Source organism: Carassius gibelio, chromosome B7 (assembly GCF_023724105.1).
Source record: "Carassius gibelio isolate Cgi1373 ecotype wild population from Czech Republic chromosome B7, carGib1.2-hapl.c, whole genome shotgun sequence".
Classification (NCBI taxonomy): Eukaryota; Metazoa; Chordata; class Actinopteri; order Cypriniformes; family Cyprinidae; genus Carassius; species Carassius gibelio.
This window is the reverse complement of record NC_068402.1, coordinates 8,628,125-8,653,392: the sequence shown is the minus strand read 5'-3', so window position 1 is coordinate 8,653,392 and position 25,268 is coordinate 8,628,125. Positions and strand designations below refer to the sequence as shown.

Below are 25,268 nucleotides of genomic sequence, written 5' to 3'. Positions count from 1 at the left end.
CAATTTCAACTTTAGCAACATGCCTATGAGTTTCACACAAACAAGCCTTCTTCAGAACATGTAAAACAAATCAGTTGTGTTATGCTATGTAATCCTAATCTGATTCCTTGGTCTCAGCTTTTCGTGCCATACACTACAGATTTCAGATCAAGTAGGGCTAGTTATTCACTATGCAGATTGTGAAGAGTTGTGCATTAAATCTTGTTTTACAGTCTCTGATGACTGCAGTTGTAAAATGACAGGAATTACAGTAAACTATCAGACCACTATAATTTGAAGAGTACAGCTGAAGCTTCATCATTAAAGCGTAATGATGCAGAACCACCTACTACCTGAGATAGGGCAAAACATTAATCAGGTAAAGAGTGATTTGACAGTTCTCCCAAACAAACCCATCCTGCACTTCCACTGAATGTCTTAATTCAAAGAAGAGGATGTTAAACTCCAAACAGCCAAACAAAGGCAGCTGCTAACACAGAAATGAAACTGTAGAACAATTACAGTATGAATGTGCCTACAGTTGGGGCTGTACAGCTGTTAAACCGGGATTTCTCTGCTAAAACAGATGGGCATCATTCATTAACTGTACAACATTAAGTGATGGCATTTTGTATTCTGTGTTTTGCCTATAATAAAAATACCACTAAAAATGTAAACAGTATTTGCATAATGGTAATTATTCAAGTTGCAAAGAAACTGCAATGGTGACTATTTTTAATTCCATATTGTGATGTACATCTAATAATATGCACATCTCAACTGTTGTTTTGTTCATTTTCATCTCTTTGTTTGCAAATTGTCGATCCAATTGTTACTACTAACAAAACAAAAACTAGGTTTAATGTTCAACGGAAAATCACAATAATAAAATTAGAAAAGCAAATGGGAATTGTTCCTGCAAGGTTCTCTCAAAGTTATGAACAGACGTTCTTCCAGTAATGTTAATAAAATGTTTATTCACAGTTATCTGATCTTTAATAATGTTCTCAAAATGTTAGCACAAAAGCATTATTTATATCGTCTATGGAATATTTTATGTCTGCAATGCTTCGTCTAGCATTGTTATTACTTTCAGAATGTTCCGAGCACATTCAAAAGTAATGTTCCCGGAATGTCTGCAAAATTCTAAAATGGAATGTTCCAGAGAACTTTCAAAAATAAAGTTTTCATAACTTAAAGGGATAGTTGACCCAAAAATGAAAATGTGATGTTTATCTGCTTACCCCCAGGGCATCTAAGATGTGGCCAGGTGACTTTGTTACTTCAGTAGAACTCAAACAGAGATTTTTAACACAAACCGTTACAGTATGTCAGTCTTATAATGGAGGTAGATGGGAAACACCAAAGCCAAACATACAAAAGAAAAAAAAAAAAAAAAAACATACACAAACAAAACCAGATTAAACCCTGCGGCTCGTGATAATACAATGATGTGTAAAGACACAAAACGATCCATCTGTGCAAGAAACGGAATGGTATTTATATCGTTTTTTACCTCTGATTCACTGCAATGTCCGAACTGTTATAACTGTCCTGAGCGTGTTCTCAAACAGCAGGCGCGTGAGGCATCTTTTTCTTGCTTTATGGTGGATCGCAGACTTATAAGTGCATTACCGCCACCTATCTCTCAAGTGGACCAAAGACACTCCTAATTGAGATTGTAAATAGTGTCAATGGTCCATTTGAGGGATAGGTGGCGGTAATGCACTTATAAGTCTGCTGCCTGCTGATTGATAACACACTCAGGAGGATGCGCTCAGGACAGTTATAACAGTTCAGACTAGGGCTGCACGATGTATTGTTTAAGCATCAATATCGCGATGTACAAATCCACGATAGTCACATCGCAGTCACATCCGTTTTTAATTCGGCTCCCGTGTTAACAGGTTAGAGCTTGCAGACTGCCTGCATGAGACGCGCGTCTCAGGCACGGTCAAGCCGCGCGGAAAACACGTGCATGCTAGAAATAGAGCCGACGCTTATTTATATTGCACCTGTCACCGGGAGAGAGAGAGAGAGCCCGCACGCGAGAGAGCGCTCGCGCAAAGCGAGCCCCGGCCGCACGCTCAATGTCTTCAAACAACACGAGCGCTGTCTTGCTCTCTCTCCCTTGCGCATATTAATCAATTGACACGATGGTGTCGATGTTTAAATCATTTAAAATGGGAATGTAAGTGTGCTCACCCCATTTTTGTTTGTAAGAAAAAAAATGTATTTCATATCGCAATATATATCGCAGAAAAATATAATATCGCAATGTAAATTTTTCCCAATATCGTGCAGCCCTAGTTCAGACATTGTGTGAATTAGAGGTAAAAAAAAAACTTTATAAAACTGTTATATTTCTTGCACAGACTGATTGTTTTGTTCTTTACACATCAATGTGTCATCACGAGCCTGCAGGGTTTCATTTGGATTTGTTTGTGAAAGTTTTGTTTGTTTGTTTTTAGGGGTGCCGTTGTTAACTGAGAAGCTGCGCAAATCCACTTCATTTTCAGCATTTTTTGGCGCATCTTCTCAGTTAACAACGGCTCTGTGTAGTAACAGCTGCTCTATGTGAAATCACGCACCTGATGGAATTTACCGTTGATTAGAGAACCGGCTTTACTGACGAGATGCGCATTAACGATTGGCCGATCGTGATCGGCGCACCCCTATCTGTTTTTATTGTCTGTTTTAGCTGTGATTCCCATTCACGTACATTATAAGACTGACAGACTGCATCGGTTTGTGTTAAAAATCTCTGTTTGAGTTCTACTGAAGAAATAAAGTCACCTACATCTTGGATGTCCTGGGGGTAAGCAGGTAAACATCACATTTTCATTTTTGGGTCAACTATCCCTTAAGCGTTCTTGAGACATATTTTGTTAGCTGGAAGGCATCTTATAACTCACATCAGAACAAGTGATAACGAAAAACACAACAATTACAGTTATAATAGATATTTACAATAAAATGGTACTATTGATTAATATAACTAGTATGACGGAATCACCACTAGCATGTACTGAATAAATCCTAGAAACTCAATGAATAAATATCGTAATTAAAAACTAGTAACACATTAATAAACATCACAAGTTTTTTGGGAATAAACGTCAAAATGGTTTGGACTGCCTGGTCACGCGTGACATCATAACAATACCGTTATCTAAAAAAAATAATTACATCATCACGCAACATATGTCGTGATAACACCTCCATATTTCAGTTCCAGGGCATCCTCGATAGCAGATGATGATTATGATTACTATAATAATGCACATACATCAATGCATGATTACGATTACCAGTTTACAATTACAATTACAATTTTAAGCAGGCCTCACAACAGCTAGCTGAGGGGGGATTTGCAACATTTAAATAAAAAACGCTTGATTACGTCACAGTGAGCGGAGAAGTATGAACAAAAGCGCTGATACAAATGTAACAAAGTTGACACAAATACTGACATGAGAAGTAAAGCGGCTCTGCGGCGTTTCTGCCGCTCTGACGGGCCTTTAGAAACACAGAAACCAATCAGACAGCTTCAGTTAAACAACACACGAGCGCTTTCTCCACATCCACCTGTTAAGACCCTCAGAACTTGGGTCTTATAAGATGAACAGTGTAACGCGGGCGTCTCCTTACCTGACTCGCTTTGTGCAGCTGCTTCTTAAACCCCGCCACAGACATCCTTCAAATAAGACGAAACGCGAAATGAGATGAAAAAAGGAAATATTCAGGAGGCAGAAACGTTGATTTAATCCTTTAAAGGAGCACAAGACCCTATATATGAAACGCTTTCGGTTTATTTCACCGCCGCTGGGAAAAGGACCTGCATTTCGCGGTGCGTTTTTTTCCCCACACTGACAAGTGCTGGTCGGTTATGTTTGATCTGAGGATTGTGATTGGCCCAGAGCCGCATACGTCACGGCAGCATCTCGGAGAACCCCTTTACGAACAAAAACACTATATATCAAAGCTTGTCACAAATATAGGAGAAAGGTTCAGCTGCAAAGCAGAGTAAGCGCTCGAGCAGCCATCCGGGAAATAACTCTCCAGAGCATTCTTTCAGCATTTCAATACAGCAGATTACTGTGTAAATATTTGCGGAATTGCAAGGAGCTGAGAAGAGTCAGCCAGATGTATGTTTGTGTGAAACTGCGTGATTTGGTGTGCTCGGTATTAACAGCCATCCGCTGCCTCCTAGTGGCACTTCATGAACCGTACAAAGAGAACACAGTGTCTGTATGTAAATGTCTAGTGAAAATCAGTCGAATTAGTCAGCAATTAATCAGTATTCTGCTACATTTTTTTTGAAATGCCTAAATTAGACTTGAGAATAAATCTTAACTTTTCATTTGCAGGAAATTACTGTTGTTCCATTTTGCGTTAGTACAAGCTATGGGGAACTGTATAGGCATCCTATTTGTTTGCTTAAATTACTTTCCTATATGCCTCTGACTGCGCAATTTGTTTGGTATTTTAGTCTTTAAGATTATTTTTGACCTACATAATGTTTCTGAGCAAACAAACTCAATGTCAGTGTTGCATTTGGATGTCATTTGAATACTAAGTCAGAATAGATGTTTGCTGTGAATTGTATTCACATACATTGTACGCAGAGAGGTTCTGGTTTTTATTTATTTTGAAAGGATTTTTTTTAAATCAATGACACGGTAAATTGTTTGAAAGTGACATTAAAAGACATTTAAAACGTTGCAAAAGATTTATTTCAAATAAACAGTGTTCATCTGAACAAAGATTCTAAAAGATTTATTTAAATGTTATAAAGATATTTCTCTATATTTCTGCAAATATAAAACATATTTTGGGTTGAAATATGAATCATAACAAAATTGTATTACATAGCTAAACATATCTACATTAAAACTTGCACTTAAGCTTAATAGTTTTATCAAAATAAGCAACTTACATATCCAGCAAAATGTATTTGTAAGGTCATTGCTTCCCAAAATATAAATGGTGTTAATTTACTTCAATTTAATGTAGCACAATTGTCTGCCATGTGTATTGTCAGATAGAAATGTTGATGCTGATGATATTTTGCATCATTTGTCCACTGTGGCAGAATCACTGATCATTCAAGTGGATGAACCTGCATACTAAATTTCTATTGCTGGAGTAAAAATATTGCTACAGAGGTGGTAGCTCAACATCCTCTGCTTGCATGAGGTGGAAAAATCTTTCTCCACTGTTCCAGAACTATTTTTGGTTTAGTTTGAAGAACCTGAAACGCAAACCCAACCCAAGGTGAAAATTGTGCCATGTTTCTCACCAAAGATGTTTCAGAAGCACCTCAGCATCTCACTCTTCCTGCTGAGTGAACAAATTCGTAAAAACATGTTGTCGCCAAATTCAGTGTTTGAGCATGAAGAATACAAATGGGAGACCAAAAGGCAAGAAAAGAAAATGATTTAGAAGAAGAGAAAGATTTAACCTATATCTATATTTAGATAATTGAGTCAAATTTAAATAAAAAAATAAAGCAAGCTTTTTAAAGAAATATATTTCTGCTCTATGTGGATGAAAAAAAAAAGATATAAATATATAAAAGAGGTATGGAAATCCTGCAGGTTTGATGCTATAAGCTCTTATAGTAACCCAACTCCCCTGAGACTCTGCTCTGTCATTTTCTATACTGTATGTGACTCTCTGTTCAAAAGTTACATTTAGTTTTGATAATGTGGCTTTGCACTTGTAGCTTCATAATTTTATCACTAGATGTCCTACTTAGTACTAATCATAGACAGTAAAATTAGGTACTAATTTGTTATTTATATTTCTTATTTATGGCTTTGTGGTTTCGGTTTGTCCTTTATGTCTTTCTTATTCCCACATTTATTTATTTTTAATCTGGGCTTGATTTGCTTGTTTTGTTTTTAAAATAAAAAAGTTATCTTTTGGCAAATGTAAATGTACTTATATAACTTTCACAACTTTCACACATCGAAATGAATAAAAGCCTCGGGTTGAAGGAAATGTAAATTCACATATGTACAGTAGAGGGCGCAAGACAAACTATAAAGTGTTGCCCATTTAGGTATTGTTTTTTTCTGCTTTACACACACAAAAAATTGTCTAGCAGGACACGTATCACGTGAGTTTCAATTGTTAATTTATAATTGTACATTTATGATAACAACTTGTTATTAGTTTGTACATAAACTTGCTGAAAAACATATCTAAAATGTGTACTTTGCGTTGGGATGAAAATGACCTGCAGTGTGAAAAAGTCAATTTCATTGTCCAATTTAATTTATCCAGTTTATTCACCTCGTCGATGTATTTATTTTTATTTTGTTTTACCTTTTTGATGAAAGTACAGTGACAAATGTAAAATATATAGTAACAGGTAGTTTGCCTTGTAGATGTGGCATGTTTATGCCATTATAAAAATATGGACAACACGACTGTCTTCTTCAAGATCCACATAATGAATAACTATTGTCTCATAGAAAGTTTAGTGACTCATAGATGAAAGTCTAGCCATTATCGTCTCTGGCTACTTCTTTTGGGTGACAGTTTTTTTTTTTTTATCAGTAAAAAAAACACCAACAGTAGAGATCTATAAGTGGAAATCCCCGGTGAAAATGAGTAAAACTTTCAAAGCAGCCCATAAACCGTATCTCTGCAAAAAAAAAAAAAAAAAAAATCACATCAATCACACCTACAGTATTTCTAGTTCTTACAAACAGTTTGTTGTGAGATAGCAAAATAAGGCCTGATATGTTTTGCCAATGCGCTGATTTTGTACAATATAAAATGCTTTGTTAATACAAATTGTTATCATCTTGGGCTTACATTCACATTCTGTACTTTTCGTTTAGTCATAATACATGTGATAAAAGCTTTTGAAAACAAATCTTGAACTGTAAAAAACTGGTAAAAATGAAAGTCCAACTAAATAACCAAGTAAGATGCTGTATTTGTACTGTACATTTTTTTTGCTTGATGGATTTAAAAATAATAATAATAATAAAGTAATAATTTAGTCTAATAGTTTTCTTAACTGTAGAAACAACTGCTAATGAGCAAGCAAAACAGTCTCTGACTCAGACATTTACTGTTACACAACATACTGTTCCACAACATTTACAAGTTCTGGAAAATGTTGGTCTTCACCATGTTTACGCCACAATCTACGTGCCATTGACTGCGTAACTGGATCTGACCAATGTAAGGAGTGAATAAGTGACAGTCAACTTAACTGTTTCAGTGCTTTTTGATAACATGTTTCCAATGGGCAGTGGTCACATGATCCTCAATACACTTTTTTTTTTGACATTGAATTCTTCATACAGAGTTAAGCTGATTACACAGTAAAAATGCCAGGGCTATGTCTCTAGGTCAATAATTACTGACATGAGTGTATCATATAGTTGTTCTTCAAGCATTAAATCATAGTTTTTTTTTTCAAGATTATGTTGCACAAAAGCCACGCCCAAACGCTTCAATCCGATGGACATGATTGTAGAGTCAGCATAAGTCTCCAGATACTCCTGACATCAGCACCTAACAAGCTATTGAATTCAAACCTCCTATTATATATCCCACTGATACGCACAAGGACCAAGAGTAGACGTTCTTCCTTCCCCTGTATTTTAATAAGGACTGCAATTTTTGGTCATTTTGAAGCCCAGCAATCACAAAGCATATGATTAATGCTTCTCAAATATAGGCTGCACCTATGCTAGCTTAAAGGAAAACCCTAATTATTGTATGGAAAACACAGAAGACCCTTTTGGACTTTTAAAGTGAATGGTTCTGTTTTTTTACTCCGTAAACAAATTCTAGTAGGATTTGCAATTTTTAAAAATGTGTGTGTGTGTGTGTGTGTGTGTGTGTGTATATATATATATATATATATATATATATATATATATATATGTATGTATGTATGTATGTTTTAATTGTGGTGCCTTGATTCTCTGCGGAATTTCATTTAGATTTTTATTTTAGATACTTTTGTAGTTATTTATGTAATTATATTTATATTATATGATATTATTATCGATTACTATTATTTATTTAGGCGTGTTACTTCTTTATTTTTTTACATTTAGTTTCGCCTTGTTTCATCTTTGGGCGGATCCTGCACGCCGTGCGTGTCGCGTCATTGCATACAAACGCTCTGCTGTACGTCACACAAATATTCAAGCGCTACAGAGGACAGAGCACGCACGCATTCATAATCGTTACAGCCACGAGGACGGACTGAAGGTTACCTGCTTCAACAGTGCTTGAACGGCAACCGATCTCCTGTCTTTTCGCATTTTCCATCAGTCACAACTCCTTTGACTCTAGTCAGTTTGTTTTCGAAAATTAGATTTAAAGACGCTTGCTTAAAAAAAACAATTCTACGCTAACCAACTTCGTTGACTATCCGTGCAAATAACATCTGAAAAGCCGTAAAACTGATTTGAAGGTAAGTTTTTTTTCAGAATCAACACATATTCAAGTTATAGTGTTTGTTTTAGTTTAGATAACGGGTGAATAACGTCACCTCGGTTGCATAGAGACAGCGGCATCCATCACTAGCAGGGGCGCCATCTTTGTTTGTTTGTTTTTATCGATTAAGTCCTGCTGGGAAAAACGAGTCCAATCAAATAAATCTAAGAATTCGATTAATTTACCAAATTGATATGTATTTGGGTTGATGTAATGTTTGAAAAGGTTGCCGTGTCCTCCAATAACTTTACGTTACCCACCACGTCATTCTCATATTCTTTCACTTTTTACTTTATTTGTTAGAATCGCTACGTTATAACGTCGGTCTTCTTCGTAAACACCCACGAAGACGTACGCTATAATTTTGCGATTATTTCGCGGCTCGATTTTTTTTTCACTGTTAGCTTTATTTAATATCAAAACATTATGGTGACTGACGCTGTCACCCTAAAAAAAAAAATCGCTTAAAAGACAAGGTGTTTTTCATAATCCTTTGGTTAGTACACAGATTACAAAATTGTCTGTAAGATTGTCACCACAGGCCACATTTCAGATCCATGTATTCATAATTGTTTATCGGTTCTCAATTACAGTTAAGTTAAACATAGGTTACACTGTAAGTGTGCCAGCTCTTGAGCAGGTGGGATTGGACCAACAGGCTAAACCCTGAGAAGAATTATCGAAGTGATCCAGGAAATGTCTGTCATGCGTTCATGTGCCTCTTCCCATACCAAACAAATGATAAGAGGGTCAAACTTCAACACCACCTGTCCTGAGACCACATTCAGTCTTGTAGAGCATCTTATAGAGAGCATAAACACATGCTGGCATGTCTGGAGCAGACACAGTAAACACTATTATTAGTGGGTTTATGGTGCGTGAGAGTGTTGGATTTTGACAGCACACATTAATAACGGGCTGCATAAATTACGGTACAGCAAGTGTGGCAAGCTTATTTTGTGTCCTCTCTTACAGAAACATGAGCTCTCAGGTGAGACAGAACTTTGAGGAGGCCTGCGAAGCGGCCATCAACCGTCAGATCAACATGGAGCTGTATGCATCCTACGTCTACCTTTCCATGGTGAGAGTCCAAGGCAATTACAGCGCACTAGATCCATCCCATTCCCATTTAGAGTACAATATAGTGTAATAGGTGAAGGGAAGGGGCACTGAGTTCACTACATGAATGAACTTTGAAAGTTTAGTTAATGATCCATTTTGTTTACTGTCTCTCTTGTGACCTCTGTTTTATTTTTCTCTCATGCAGTCATACTACTTTGACCGAGATGATCAGGCCCTGCACAACTTTGCAAAGTTTTTCCACCGTCAGTCCCACGAAGAGCGCGAACACGCTGAGAAACTGATGAAGTTTCAGAACCAGAGGGGAGGGAAGATCTTTCTGCAGGACGTGAAGGTACCTCTATAGTGTGTTCACGTGATAGCACTACAGTTTGCCAGGGCAAGGCAAGGACGTAGAGATAGAGAGGACAAAGTTGGGGTGGGGCTCTTTATCTTTACCGGCATTGACGATAAACTTCAACTGACAGTCAGCATGTTTAAGTGCTACTTTGTCGTGGGGAAAGATTAAAGTTCATGCATGAATGCTCTTTTGACAGAGCTCTGTGATGCTATACATCTCGTGATTTTTGCTGGGTATAGCTGGTTTACCAGTTTCGTTCATAATGGGGAAATTGGTTAGTTCACATGAAATTAATATCGGGAAGTTGACATGTGATGATAACTAGTCAGATGCCACAGCATCAAAAATTCTTAGCAGCATTTTACCTGATGTTTAATTTTTATCTGTACGTCGGCAACTCACAATTCTTTTGATAATGGATTCATCTGTTAATTGTTTCTTCAATTAAAAAATAAAATGAATTAGTTTTAATCAGTTATATAAACAATGGCAAATATTAAGGCAGTCAAAAAAGGGTTTTAATATTTAAACTGATGGAGTACTAAATGAAAGAAGATAAAATCACTAAAAAAAGAGTGAAAATAAACCCTAGCCTAAATTAGGTGGAACATTTTGAAAATAATCTCCATTATAATTATCTTGCAGTTAATGTTCTCCTGATACATGTAGAATTTAAAATTTACATTAATGGTCTTGCAAAAAAGCATTTAAGACAGTATCTTATTTAAAAATGATTGCATTCTGCCGCTAGCAGAGGCCTTTTTGTTACCTTAATGCAAAATGGAAATACTTGCATGACTTCCTGGCATTGACGGATAAGGATACACCTGTAAAATTTAATTTATGTGCTGAGGAAATGCACTTTGAATGCATTAAACCATAAAAGCGTCTGTCAGCGCACATGACAGAGAACGCTATGGTTTCAGAAATTGGTTCAATGAGTATTGGTGTTAAGACCTACAATAGCTGCTGTTCCTTGTACATTCATTCCAAATAGAAAGGGGAAATAATTGATTGGAAAATCTGCCGAAAATATACTCACCCTCACTCCATGATGTAGATGAGTCTCGTTCATTATTGGAACAGATTTGAAAATGTAGCATCACACCACTTGCTCAAGAATGGATTCCCTTTATGGATGCCATCAGAATGAGAGTCCAAACAGCTGATTAAAAACATCACAATAATCCACACCACTCCAGTGTTTTAGTTTCCATCTAAAATATGAGTCCTCCATCCACAATATCTATTTTTCCAGCAAAAGTAGAATCAGGAGGGAAATATCCTCCGATCAAGCACCGTTTACAAGCAAAAAGAGTTCTGAACATATGTTTTTGATGTGAGGGGATAACATGGGATGGACTGGAAGAAGGGTTATTAACCTCTCTGTTTGTGTTGGACAGAAACCAGAGAAGGATGAGTGGGGAAGCGGTGTGGAAGCTCTTGAATGTGCCCTGCAGCTGGAGAAGAGCGTCAATCACTCCCTCCTGGAGCTGCATAAGCTGTCCTCGCAGCACAACGACCCTCATGTGAGTGTGCAGCTACTGACACCAACGCAATCTCATTAACCAACAAAACCTATTCCAAACTCACTCTTCTTGCTTCTTACAGATGTGCGATTTCATTGAGACACACTACTTGGACGAGCAGGTGAAGTCCATCAAAGAACTGGGCGACTGGGTGACCAACCTGCGCCGCATGGGCGCCCCCCAGAACGGCATGGCCGAGTACATGTTCGACAAGCTCACACTTGGCAAAGAGAGCAGCTAAACACTCTGTCCATCTTATCATTTGCGGATTAGTTGTGCTGTATAAGTGTTTATTTGTTTTTTTCTTTGTAGCCCATCAGACTCTATAGTATGTTGTTTAACTGACTGGTCAGTCTGTGTGTCCAGTTATTTAAGCAGACAAACCTCTTAGCTTGTTTGACTCTGCAATGCTTCGCTGTTTAAAGTCACACTTCTCATTAGCCATTGAACTCTATATATCTAGCTCGTTCACAGTTTGACCTGCCTGCATGCAATGTGTGATTTGTCAATGAAACTGTGCTCCAAACCAATAAAATAGAAACCTCTGGGATCTGAACTTGTCTTGTGACTCATTTATCGTTTCCAGATGTGAGGTTTTAAAATGTTATTAATAGAAATATGCAAAGTATGACTTTGGTGCTTTATATGTGTATGTATATATATATATATATATATATATAAAATGTATGTCAAATACATTGAACAAAGATTTCCTTGCATATTTTAATCAATACTGAGTTGCCGTGTGAGGGCAGAAGCTTTAAAAAGTAGTGTGTGTTTATTTTTTTATGTTACTGAAAGAATTATCCTCTGCTAGGTTGCATTTATCAATCTAAAATGTTCTAATGCTTGAAAATGTAATTTAATTTATTTCTGCGATCAAAGCTACATTTTTCAGCATGATCACTCCAGTCTTCAGTGTCACATGATCCTTCAGAAATCACTCTTGTATGCTGATTTGTTGCTCAATATTTCATAATTTTGAACACTGTGAGCTAAATGTAAGGATTCTTTGCTGGGTAAGAAGCTCAAAAGAACAGCATTTATTTGATTTTTTTTTTTTTTACACCAGTCTTTACTTTCACTTTAGATTAATTGAATGCCTCCTTGCTGAATAAAAGTATTACTGGCCCCTGATGTCTGAATGATAGTGTAGGTTGACCAGAAATAAACCAAGATAATATCAATAGCTATAAAAAAAATATATCCCTTATAACATTGTTTACTACCTTATTCTGGTGTGGATTCATGTGTTTTCTACTTCTTATCACATACAATTTAACTGTGACTCCATAAATTGTCACATATGTTTCAAAATTTTAGCATCAGGTCTCTTTCCCATCATGGCAAATGCAGTTTGGGGATTTCATGATATTTAAAGGTGATTCTAATAGTTGTCCGCATATCAAATTATGACCAAAAGTCGTCTCAGTCTATTAATGTCTAATGTAAGAAGTCTTAAACTGAAGTCCAGGAAACTAGACACCCGTCTGATGAAATCTGATATACAAAATATTACAATAGTATGGTTTTGAACCACAAGAAAGAAAAGATTCACATTCTGAACAACTCTGAGCTTGTATGTTTTTGCATGTTCTCTAAAACCAAAGTGAGTGATTACAGCAAGAATGGATTATCAAGAGTCATGTCGTCCTGTTTAAGTGTCTTGCTGTATCAACCAGTTGTAAAAGTGTTCATATTTCAGCCAGATCAGGTGTCTAGTACCTTTAGTCGTCAAATCAAAACTACAAAAGGGGAAATACAAGAAGGAAATAAAACAGCCCACTTCTCTTTTAAGAAGCAGGTGGTACTGTATATAACCTGTATTTCCAGCATTTACACTTCCTCTTCTGTTAACTTAAATAAACAATATGAATTATGTATGATCCTTATATATATAACAAAAATGTATATCAGTAGGGAAGTATTATGTATTAAATATTTATATTGTGAAAACACACAACACATTTATAGCATGTAGAAACATGTCTGTGCAGACTAAAACCGACACAAATTTGCCAGTTTGAGCCACACAGGTGTAAGAATAACCACAAACACAGATGCCAACGAACATCTACTGTAGCTCAAGTGTGAAAAAAAAAGATTTTAATATGTCAGTTCACTGTGTACTTACAGTGCTAATCTGATTAGCTAGCGTTAATATGTGGTGAAACAGGAAATTATTTAATTCAAAACACCTGTAGTGTGTGTTTGTGCTTGGCAAGATGAACATACAGTAGTTCTGTCATATAACCCTGAACAGCTGGTATGATGAAATAACTGCATGTCATCATGAGCACTGCTTTGTTGCACTAGCTATATATATATATAACAGTGTGTGTGTGTGTGTGTGTGTTTTCTATTATTCGTACAGGATTTTAAGCCCATATGGTAGATCAAACTAATAAACTATAAAGTATTGAGTCCTATAATAGGATAAATTTCATAAATAGACAACCATTCAGTTTTATTTAGCAAGGATGCATTATAATGGTCAACAGTAAAGACAATGTTACAAAACTTTTCTGCTCTTTGTATTCATCAAAAAGTCTTCTAGCAATTAATTGCTTTATTGTCTGATAATCTTTTCAGGTCATAACCCAAAGTGATGCAACAATGCAGAAAATTAAAAAATTAAATTAAATTAAAAAAGGTATTAAAAAATGTGATTAATTTCTGCTATTACAGTATAATATTTTTTACACTGAGCGAACCTGATAGGAACCAACATTTTTTAATGCAAACATGTTAAAGGGGTCCTATCATGGTCTTTTACAAAGTCTTGATTTTGTTTTGGGGGTGTACTAGAACAGGCGTAAATGTTCGAAAAACACTTTATTTTTCTCGTATTTTACATTATTACAAAACACCTCTCTCCCCGGTCTGGCATGAAAGGCTCGAAAAGTTGCAAAATGAAGGCCCGCCTTCTGAAATACGAAATGTGCTGTGATTGGTTAGCTGCGCCAACGTGTGTTGTGATTGGCTCCACTCAGCGCCTGGTCAGGAAATGTCACTCCCCTTACCATATTCGCCTGAGAGCCTGTTTATATACAGTCTATGCTGAGAGCTTCGGCGTGTGTGTGCGTGTGTGTGTGTGTGTGTATATATATATATATTCCCACCTTGCAGCGTCCTATGTTTACAGTAATGCTTTTGTGTCTAATGTACTTGTGCACTCAAACTTAGGTTAATAAGAGTCAAGTTTCCAAGTGAAAGCGTGAGTGGTAACAATATTCAAGTGTTGGCTATGTGCAGGCATCTGGAATTTCCATCTCTTACATAACAAACATACATGGGAATATACAGCAAAATAATATATTTTTTCCCTTACCTAACTTTTTCTTATTTCGAGTTTGTTTGTTTTTTAAAAATCTGTTGTGATTTGATTACATCATCAATACTTTTCAAATTTTGTTTAATGATTCCATTGTCTGTGTTTAATCTAGTCTTTTACAAAGATGTATGAATGTGTAGAACCATAATGAAAGCTGCATCATCGTGTTTTGTACAACTATATTTAAAGATTGTACTAACAACTACACAGTGAAGCTATGGGCATCTTGTGTGAGAGTGATCTGATATTTCATGATAAATACGTTTTTGGACCAATACTTCTGCAAATGCAAGGCTTCTTTATGAACACAATATGCAAATTTTTAAACAGTTGACAGCCTGTGTTAATAATAATGACTTGGTTTTTAATGGTTTTAAATATTGTGTCTAGACTTTTGAGAAATGGCATCAAGGTTCTGAAATTGGTGACAAAATAGAAAAATGTATGCTGTTAATCGCTGGGAATGCAACCAAAAAGTACTGAAAAAAGACCACCAACGCAACAGTAAATGATGAAATAATTTTTGCTCCTGACACAGCTTAATTAAATTTAGCAACCAGTTCACTTTCCTTTCTTTTTTTCTATTTCTTTTTTTCTTACACATCTTGACAATTATCTTTAATCAAATGTAAATGTACCACATTTTACTCCACAAAACTGATTAATTTCTGCCATACTACTTTTTATTTGAGTGTGATAATTATTTTTGATTGCAGCTTCATTTTGTTTAATTCCTAGTATTACTGATATACTATTATTGTTTTTGTTAATATTTATAACTGGATTTTATTTTTATATTTTATGTTTTCACTTCTATTTTTAGTTAAAGTTTGAAAAATGTATTTGTGGTTTTATATTTTGAGTTTCTTTAAATATGTCTGCATAGTATTTATTCATTTATATATTAGTTTTTTTTATTGTTATTTTAGAACTTCATGTTAAACTAGTTGAAATAAAATATGTTTACGTGTTTACACTCTTAAAAATAAAGTTGCTTCAAAAGCTTCTTCACAGTGATGCCATAGAAGAACCATTTTTGGTTCCACAAAGAACCATTCAGTCAAAGTTTCTTTAAAGAACCATCTCTTTCTTATCTTTTTATAATCTGAAAAACCTTCTTTCACCACAAAGAACCTTTTGTGAAACAGATATCTTCTGATGTTAAAGGTTCTTTATGGAACCATTTAGACCAAAGGTTCTTCTATGGCATTGCGAGGCACCTTTATTTTTAAGATTGCACTTTATTTTGTAGTAACAAAAAAAAATTGATGGGTTAAGTTTAGTTTTACTTTGACACAATGTTATAAAAACATGTTTCACAAATGTGGGTTTTCCCAGGAGTGGTTATGCAACACAGGATTAGCTGTTTCAGGATTAAATTAGTCAGATTTTTTCTCATCACAGTTGGGAAAATCCATGTCCAACCCAATCCGAGCCTTATAAAATGTCTCTAGCTGGCTGAAGACCTTATGTGTCTGAACTGAGTGAACCTGACAAGTAAGACACTGACGCACCTCTTTCTTAATGCAAAGATTTTAAGTTGCAGATGGTATAGCTGCACTCTTATCTCTCTGTGATCTACAAAGATCTTTCTTTACCAATGGAGATTTTAAACTTCTACTTTTTGTGGCATGATTAGTATTATAATTTGCTCACTGTTATATTTTAATGTGTTCAGCTTTATAATCATGAAGCTTCTTGCTGTGTTGGTGTTGGTTTTGGTGGTCGAGACCCAGGCGCAATGGCACCAGTACCCAGGACAAGCCATTGGAGGTCACTTATTTTTCCTTTTTATCTGCATTAACTTCACTCAGTTGAGTCCATTTACAGGCAGATTTAACCATTTCACTGTGTTTTGTAGGTGCCAAGGACATGTGGCGTGATTACCAGGATATGAGGGAGGCCAACTGGAAAAACTCAGACAAGTATTTTCATGCACGCGGCAACTATGATGCTGCAAGTAGGGGCCCCGGAGGCAGATGGGCAGCCGAAGTGATCAGGTATTTCAGATTTGACATGATTTTATTCCTTAGAGATTCATTTGAGCATTTATACTGAGCAAGAATGTTGCTCCCTTGCACGAAAATGCAACAGCAGCTCACAGTGCTATTATGTATGTTTAAATAATGTTTGAGAATTTTGAACTGCAACATTATAATGTTATGTAATTAAATCACTGTTCTGATGTGTGCAGTAATGCAAGAGAGGCTGTGCAGGGATGGGGTGATTCGGGCAAAGGTAAAGAGGATTCTGAAGCTGACCAGGAAGCCAATCGCTGGGGACGTAACGGCGGTGACCCCAACAAATACAGACCGAAAGGCCTTCCCGAAAAATACTGAAAAGAAGATCATCAGTGCAACAGAAAAATGGATTAAATCATTTTACTGTAATACTGATGACTCAATTTTGCAATAAAAAGCAAAAAACATTTCACCTTTTTACTACATCTTAACAATTATCTTTAATTAAATCTGCATTTATGACATGACAAATGCAAATCTTTTAAGTTTTAGCATCATCAGTGTCTGAATAAAGCATGCAAATTAATTTGCAGATTGCGTGTCTGTTTTCATTACTTCACCTTTTTATCTATCTGATCTCCTCTGTGATAACGGAGGGGTATATAAACTGATGCTCACTGTTTAATGATTTCTGCACAAAATAATGAAAAAATTATGAATTGTACATTATAGCACAAACTAAGGCTATCTCTGCAATAGGCTAAATGCTAAAATTTGGTAGCATATTCCTAATATTAAACAAGAAGTTAAATGCTTCATATATATTGTTTACTGTAATGCGTTGTGTCCGATGTACTTGTACTTTCAAACTTATGTTAACAAGAGTCTTAAAGTAAAAAAGAAACATTATTACCAAAGTTACCAAGTGAAAGTGAAAGTGTGAGTGAGTATGGGAATATACTGCAAGATATAATGCAGTATATTTCACAATACATTTGGAAAACAAGTGCTTAAACTTCTCATTATATGCAATCTATATGCATTGAAAATATGGCTGTATATTGATACATGCAAATATATTTAGAAATGAAGACAAAAACACAAAGTTTTAATGTTGTGTAAATTTGAAATTTAAAAAGGTTTCTGGTATGTGTAAGGTTGTGGGGTTACCATTGTGCCATTGGTTAGGTTGAGGATTGGCCAAGCATCATTAAAACTATACGTTACTTTATTTAAAAAGCTGTATTTGTGTGCTTTGTTTCAGCACAGTGATAGTTCATAAAGTGTTTTAATATGAAATATATATCAAATTAATAATGATATATCATATATATTTTCTTTGCCTAACACCGCAAGAACCAGAAATTGTAATATTTGGGAGAGCAAACAACAACAAAACCTCCACAAAAAAGCAAAAGCACTGATTTATTTTCAGTTTATCTTGTGCTGAAATCGTGATTATATTTTTCTTTAGAACTGTCTCTATACAAATAAATAGTCAAAGTCAAAAATAGTTATATATTACAAAAACTAATATTTTTTAATTATTTTTTTAATTAACACACTGATTTATTTTCAGTTTGTTTTGTGCAGAAATCATGTTTTTTTAGCTGTCTCTATACAAATAAATAGTCAAAGTCAAAAATAATTTTTTTTAAGTCTTTCTTTTAATGAACACTTTGTGGACCCGTGTGCTTGAGCAACCATGCAGACGGTGGCGCTCATCATAAACGGCTGAGGTGAATGAAAAGCGACACAAATGGCTCAAGTTAGTTGCTCGGATACTAAAACATATTCGATAGACTCATCTCAGGATTTCACGTTACCAATCTATACCTACAACTACAGTAAACGGAGATGGGTTACATTTTCACCGCTTTGGTGATGCCACTCAAATCAAATGTGTTCATGGATTCTGAGCTGCTGGTAGAAGGTCTTTTGTAATACCAATATTATTTATTTCAGTGTTGGTAGATAAAGACAATGTTCTTGAAAGCCCAGCTGATGGCGCTCCAACATAAACAATGAGTGATGTATTAAAAACATAGCCTACACAACTATAAATTAATTATCTTGCTTTATTCATACACTACAGAGCATGTAACATAGTGAATAAGTGATAAGTGAATAGTGAAATGGTTTTAATTTAAATTTGATTCAAGAAGTTTTAGTGCAAATGATTTCTATTGCACTGATGATCTTCTTTTCAGTAGGGCCTTTTAGTCAGTTGCAGTTGGGGTCACCACCCTTACGTCCCCAGCGATCGGCTTCCTGGTCAGCTTCAGCATCTGCTGCGAGTGATACCTGCAGAGCTTCTCTTCCATCACTGCACACATCAGAACAGATACTAATATTACAGTTCAAAATTCTAAAAAAATAATATAAACATCCATAATAGCACATTGAATTTACAAAATATCTTCATGGAAAATGATCTTAATCTTAACTTAAAGGGTTACTCCACCCCAAAATGAACATTTTGTCTTAACCACTTACCCACATGCCATTTCAAACATGTAAAAGCTTCATTCATCTTCGGAACACAATTTAAGATATTTAATCACTCAAACTGCCTACACACTCTTCTGTGTCATTTGAAAGAAAACAGTGCATTCTTGTGGCGTGGCTGACACAGAAGAGCGTAAAAAGACTGTTGACAAAGGCATTGTTGAACAAAGTCGTTATTTTTGTTTTCTTCGCTTACAAACAGTATTCTCATACTCTCAGCTTCATAGCGTTATGGTTGAAACACTGATGGCAGATGGACTATTCTGACGATGTCTTTTATACTTTTCTGGACTTTGACAGTGTAACTTACTTGGCAGTCTATGGGACATGGGTCATAAGCCTCCCGGTTTTCATCCAAAATATCTTAAATTGTGTTCTGAAGATGAACTAAGCTTTTAATGGTTTAGAATGACATGTGGGTAAGTGATTAATGACAATATTTTCATGTTGGGGTGCAGTATTCCTTTAATATCCTGATGATTTTTGGCATAAAAGAAAAATCTATAATTATGACACATACAATGTATTTTGGCTATTGCTAAAAAATATACCCCAGTGACTTAAGATTGGTTTTGTTAAGTGTCATTTTTTCAAAATTGAGATTTATACATCATCTGAAAGCTGAATAAATAATATTTCCATTGATGTATGGTTTATTAGGATCGGACAATATTTGGCTAAGACACAACTATTTGAAATCTGGAATCTGAGAGTGCAAAAAAATCTAAATACTGATAAAATCACCTTTAAAGTTGTCCATATGAATTCTTAGAAAGGCATATTACTGGTCAAAAATTAAGTTTTATTATATTTACAGTAGCAAATGTACAAAATATCTTCATGGAACATGATCTTTACTTAATATCCTAATGAATTTGGCACAAATGAAAAATCAGTAACTTTGACCCATAACATTTTATTTTTTTGGCTATTGATACAAATATACACCAGTGGCTCAAGACTGGTTTTGTGCTCCAGGGTCAAACACACACACACACACACACACACACACACACACACACATAGGCTATTCCCACCTTGCTGCCTCCATGGTTCTTTAATGCTGTTTTGTCTGATAATTGTGCATTCAAACTTATGTCAATAAGAGTCATAAAGGACAAAAGCTTATTGTACCATAATTGATTTCAGTTGGATTTTAAGTTTCCAAGTGAAATTGAAAGTTTGAGTAAGTGGTAACACTATATATACACACACACACTCTGGTAAGCAAATGTTGGACACGTATGTGCAGGCATCTGGAATTTCCATGTCCTGGGATGATTAAAGCATCACACTGCAAGAACCATCAGTTTTAACATTTGGGAGAGCAAACAATCACAAAAACCCCACACAAGCGCAAAAACACTGAAATTGTTCTCACACATTGTGGTCAAATCAATTGAAAAAAATATCACAAAAATATGTAATTGTGGATTTACATCGTATTACTACACATTCTAATATGGAATGCACTAACATCAAGGTCCAAGGGAAAGCATGACCCAATAAAATGTGTAAACCTTTAGTGGCTTCAGATAAAGGTGTATGCCAAGTGCATTAAAAATGAATCACTAGTAGTTTTAGAAATAAACTGTTCAGTTACAAACTGATTCGCATTGCCTTTTTTTGCACCCTTCTGATCTGAATTAAAGTAAATAATGACGGCTGTCTCTAAGACACCTGATTTCCCAGAAATAGTTGTGCAACAGTGGAATCAGCCAAAAGAACACAACTGGGAAACTCCGTGTCTAACCCACTTCCAAGACAGGGATAAGATACTGCCTCAACATAACAATGTCAGAATCCTGTGCTTAAGTTTCAGTTTACACTCTTTACATGCTAAAATAACATTCAATCCATATGGGATGTGTCTTTAGTATTTGTAATTAGAGGAATATTTAAAAGAATAGCTCGCCCAATAATGAATATTTGCCTGGGTGTGATTATGGAGTAGATTCCCATCACTCATCCTATTCCACATCATAAGCATCATTTGAACATTCTGAAATGACCAAAGCAGCAGAAATCGTTTTGTAATAAACTTTATTTTGGTCCAGAGGAGACAGATTAGTCAAAGAGTCCGAATCCCATGTCATCTTCGGATTCTTCAGACTCCTCTTTCTTCTCTTCTTTCTTCTCCTCCGCTGCAGGAAAAAAAGAAAAGGAATAGACTTTAACAAAATAAATTAAAATCAACAGTTCACAATCATTTGTCCATAACAAAAGCATAAAACAAATTAAATATTTCAAACAGTCATAGCATTTCACATTGACTCTCTTAATGAGTAGTTTAGCTAATCTCACTGAGGTTTATCTACTTGCCCGTAATGGATATTTGGTCAAAATGACAGTACAATCAACACATGAATATAAACTAAAAAGCACTGAGCTGTATCGCCCAACTCTATACTGACCTGCAGGGGCGGCAGCAGATCCTCCAGCGGACGGGGCGGCAGCGCTGGAAGCAGCTACAGCTCCTCCGGACGGCACGCTGGCCAGCTTACTGAAACCTGTCAAGACGGCCACAAACACAGACTCTGAGACAAGATCACACAGACTCACTGATTTCTTATCTATGATGTTGATTATCACAGAAATCATGCTTAGTTTGGCATGCACTTTTTATTCAGAATTTTAAACTAAATGCAGAAACCACCTGATTGGAATAAACTGAGGCAAAGGTGAACTGTAGGGTTCCTATGCACTCTTTAGTGATAAGTCTTTTTCAGAAAACCTTTTATAAAGATTACACCCATAAAATGCAATTCCTATTCAATTATTTTAGAGCCGGAATTTACAAATTTTGAAAAAATCAGTAATTGCATAAAACATTACATGAGAATTAGCCAAAATCATCATACATTGTAAAAAATTTATTTGATATATATAAAAAAAATCAAAGTTGTAAATAAAGACTATTATTGTACATTTTACAAGAACATAACATTATTCTACTTCAAGATTTAACTTGAGTGAAAATTATTGGGAAATTCTACATCCAATTTATTCCCAAAATTATGAAGAGAATTCCCAGACTTTTTCCAGGTTTCCCAGAACCATGGGAACCATGTCTTAAACAGTAAGAGGCCTATAACCTCAAGTCAAAGGTTTCCCTTACGTTTGCCCCCATATTATTACCAGTTTAAAACAATGACCAGCTTACCTTGGGCAATCACTTCCTCCAGATTTTTGCCATTGAGCTCAGACACTACCTACAAACACAGAAATCAACATTAAAGAAAAGCATTTCAACGCACATAGTCTCTCTCAAAAGCACAGCACTTGCTCCTGGGTGTTCATGAACAGATGTACCTTGCTCATCCGGGTGTCATCAGCCTCAATGCCGACGCTGTCCAGGATCTTCTTGATGTCTCCTGTGCTGGGGCTGTCTTTGCCTCCGAGGGCAGCGAGCAGGTAAGCAGCGACGTAACGCATCCTACAACACAGACGCAAAAAATAATGCATTAACATGCAGAAAGCATCGACAGCTTATAGAAATATTTATAGCGAAATGTCCTAGTAATATTGGCTAATAACACTGCTATATTTAAAATATTCATAATTTCATATGCAATATATTCTGCTCGAATGATTTTTTGAAATAAAGAAAATGCATTTTAAATGTGTAACGTTACACACACAAAAAAAAACTCTACACTACATATCTTTCACTATTTGAGCTCTTTTCCTATTAAATATTTTAAATTCAAAGCTTAAGAGGACTTTAATATTGTTTGGTAATGTACCTAAGCTAAAATAGCATCTTTTACTAGTAATTCAGAGATAATGGCACGTGGCAGACTGCTATTGTTAGCTGGCTGTGTATCAATACATCAATCCGAGTTTCTGTACTACTCCAGCCTCGCAAATGAAGGATTGAGGGAATTCATCGTTTCAAACACGTTCATAATTTGCTCATTTGACGTTTATTAATGCTTGTTAAATTGGGGTTTTTATTCACTCACTTTGCGGAGAGAGGGAGTCTAGCGTGTTCACTAACTGGCTCGCACAGGCAGAAAGGAAGCGGAAAGGCGGCGAAAACCGGAAATACGACACGGCCAATGACGTCACACGTGTGGAGCGAATTGAAAGGCTGAAAAGCACGTCAATCACGAGCGTGTGGGCGGAGTCTCTCACTCCCCCCATAAAAGCGATATTTGTCAGTTCTGCACGGAGTTTATACAAAATATTACGTTAGTGATAATAAAAAGAGAGAAATAATAAAAATGTATTTTATTTTTGTGCTCAATCAGTGAACAATAATAGATCAGTGCGCCCAGTGTACATGACACAGGAATCGTAATTAGCCAGAGTGGTTGATTTGATGTTTTACATTAAATGTTACATTTAGGAAAAACTAATAATTTATATATATCATAATAAGTTATTCTGTCATGCATGCACGTCCACTGTTGGTCATTGTAAATTAGTGGACGAATTATTAACATAGTGAGATTGTAAAAAATATGTTGTTATTGTTTTTATAAAAACCCAGAAGAACAATTTAGCCATTATTATGATAAATTCCAAATTATTTAGATATTGCAAAATTTGAACCTATCGAAAACGTGGAATGTAATTTTTTTTTTATTTTTATCTTGAGCATATAAACCAAATATATAAAGGGACTGTCTGGTATATCTCATATGCACCACTCTCATCTCATCTAATCAGTGGATTGACAAAGTAAATATGTCATATTTATTTAATACAGATTTACACTCAAGTCCTGCTTTTCTGAAAAACACTGTTTGATATTTGGAGGGTATTTTTTTACCAAGTATCCTATACAAAATCACATCCACAGACAACAGACCAAGAAAATACCTTTTATATTAAAATGCAAAAATTTCACCCTGGAAATGAGTTTCAGGAAGATTTTTCCTTTATGAGAACATCATTTTCAAACTATTTGAAAACACAAGTGTATGTAGGCTAAATAATGCTCAAGATAGCATAACATATAGCAGACATTCTTATGTATAAATTATACAGTTGTCTATAAATGTATTGCAATCTGTTCATCACACAAAGCAGAAGTTATATGATGCTATTTTGCCCTTTTTGGAGTTTGACAGTATAAATGACATCCACCTTCAATGCAAAAGAGCAACATCTCCTTTTGTTTCTCAGAATAAAGAAAGCAGTTTCATTTAAAAAGACACGAGGGTGAGTAAATAATGACAGAATTTTCATTTTCTGGGTGAACTATCCAAGTGTGTCAGTGATAAAATCATAATGAAAAGGTCTCTGACAGACAGAACAATTGGTGAGAATGTGAGCAATGTAAAGAGCACATCAGACTGACTGATATTAGTAATGATGGTGGTGTGAGAGGTGTATTTGAATACGGCAGAAAGACAAACAAGTGACATGAATGATAAAAGGCATAGTTCACCTAAAAAGAAAATTCAATCATCATTTATTTGCCCTCATGTTGTTCAAACCAAGATGAAGTTGTTGTTTGACAGGGTTCCCTGACAGCTGTTTTTAAAGTTGTTCATCATCAAATGTACAAGTACTAGGAACTACAATGTTAATTTTGGAATGCTTTTCCACAGACTATAGACAAAACAGAATAGAATAGCCTATACAGTCCTGCTATGTTCAAAAATATACTTACAATAAAAAAATTGGCGTTCCACCGAGGCCTGAACCACGTCTTACATCAACAGATGTCCATCTGCAAGGATGGCATGGGGCTCGAAAGCTTCCTCCAAAAGGCAACTCTCATCTCTCAACACCTCAACACCAACTGCTTGCCATATGGAATCCATACCCACTGTAGCTGCCTCACCCAGCCTCTCTCCTCCAGCACCACAGTCCATGATCATGGACAATTACCAACTGTCCTCTACAGAACGGTCCCGTCAACTCACCCATGGCATCTGTCTCCACTGTGGATCCAACAAGCACCAGCTCCGCACCTGCCCCGTTCATCCACCATGCCCAGCAGTGAGTACTATCCTAATCACTCCAGATGTATCTTGCATGCCTCATATAGATGCACTTCTAATGTGTCATCAACCAAACCTTTTCAGTCAAAATCATCGTGGACTCTG

At 35.7% G+C, this 25,268-nt stretch overlaps 4 protein-coding genes across 7 annotated transcripts in view; 2 read left to right on the top strand and 2 right to left on the bottom strand.

Annotated features, from left to right (window-relative positions):
- Window positions 1-3,963, bottom strand: part of LOC127962592 (endophilin-A3-like) — a 29,015-nt gene extending 25,052 nt beyond the window's left edge. The window contains exon 1 of one of the 3 annotated variants that reach the window (XM_052562216.1): window positions 3,631-3,963. In XM_052562216.1, the coding sequence (XP_052418176.1) occupies window positions 3,631-3,675 (45 nt within the window). In that variant the 5' untranslated portion in view covers window positions 3,676-3,963. The remainder of the gene's footprint in view (window positions 1-3,630) is intronic. The other 2 variants (XM_052562217.1, XM_052562218.1) reach the window with 2 other exon arrangements.
- Window positions 3,964-8,158: 4,195 nt separating this feature from the next.
- On the top strand, window positions 8,159-11,959 carry LOC127962321 (ferritin, heavy subunit). Its single transcript, XM_052561858.1, has 5 exons — window positions 8,159-8,431; window positions 9,430-9,535; window positions 9,722-9,868; window positions 11,278-11,403; window positions 11,486-11,959. Exons 2-5 carry the CDS (start codon window positions 9,434-9,436, stop codon window positions 11,642-11,644), a joined length of 534 nt encoding a protein of 177 aa, XP_052417818.1. The 5' UTR covers window positions 8,159-8,431; window positions 9,430-9,433; the 3' UTR covers window positions 11,645-11,959.
- A 4,184-nt stretch (window positions 11,960-16,143) lies between these two features.
- Window positions 16,144-17,290, top strand: LOC127962159 (serum amyloid A-5 protein). 2 transcript variants are annotated; one of them, XM_052561652.1, is made up of 4 exons: window positions 16,144-16,234; window positions 16,416-16,510; window positions 16,599-16,737; window positions 16,932-17,290. In XM_052561652.1, the coding sequence occupies exons 2-4, from the start codon at window positions 16,426-16,428 to the stop codon at window positions 17,074-17,076; spliced, it is 369 nt and encodes a 122-aa protein (XP_052417612.1). In that variant the 5' UTR covers window positions 16,144-16,234; window positions 16,416-16,425; the 3' UTR covers window positions 17,077-17,290. The 2 variants fall into 2 exon arrangements, with proteins under 2 accessions (XP_052417612.1, XP_052417613.1); XM_052561653.1 differs by lacking the exon at window positions 16,144-16,234 and adding an exon at window positions 16,256-16,286.
- A 3,942-nt stretch (window positions 17,291-21,232) lies between these two features.
- LOC127961186 (60S acidic ribosomal protein P2-like) lies at window positions 21,233-23,290 on the bottom strand. Its single transcript, XM_052560177.1, has 5 exons — window positions 23,172-23,290; window positions 22,519-22,642; window positions 22,370-22,418; window positions 21,621-21,716; window positions 21,233-21,350 (listed from the first exon to the last, which is right to left on the bottom strand). Exons 2-5 carry the CDS (start codon window positions 22,639-22,641, stop codon window positions 21,274-21,276), a joined length of 345 nt encoding a protein of 114 aa, XP_052416137.1. The 5' UTR covers window position 22,642; window positions 23,172-23,290; the 3' UTR covers window positions 21,233-21,273.
- Between the last annotated feature and the right edge of the window lie 1,978 nt (window positions 23,291-25,268).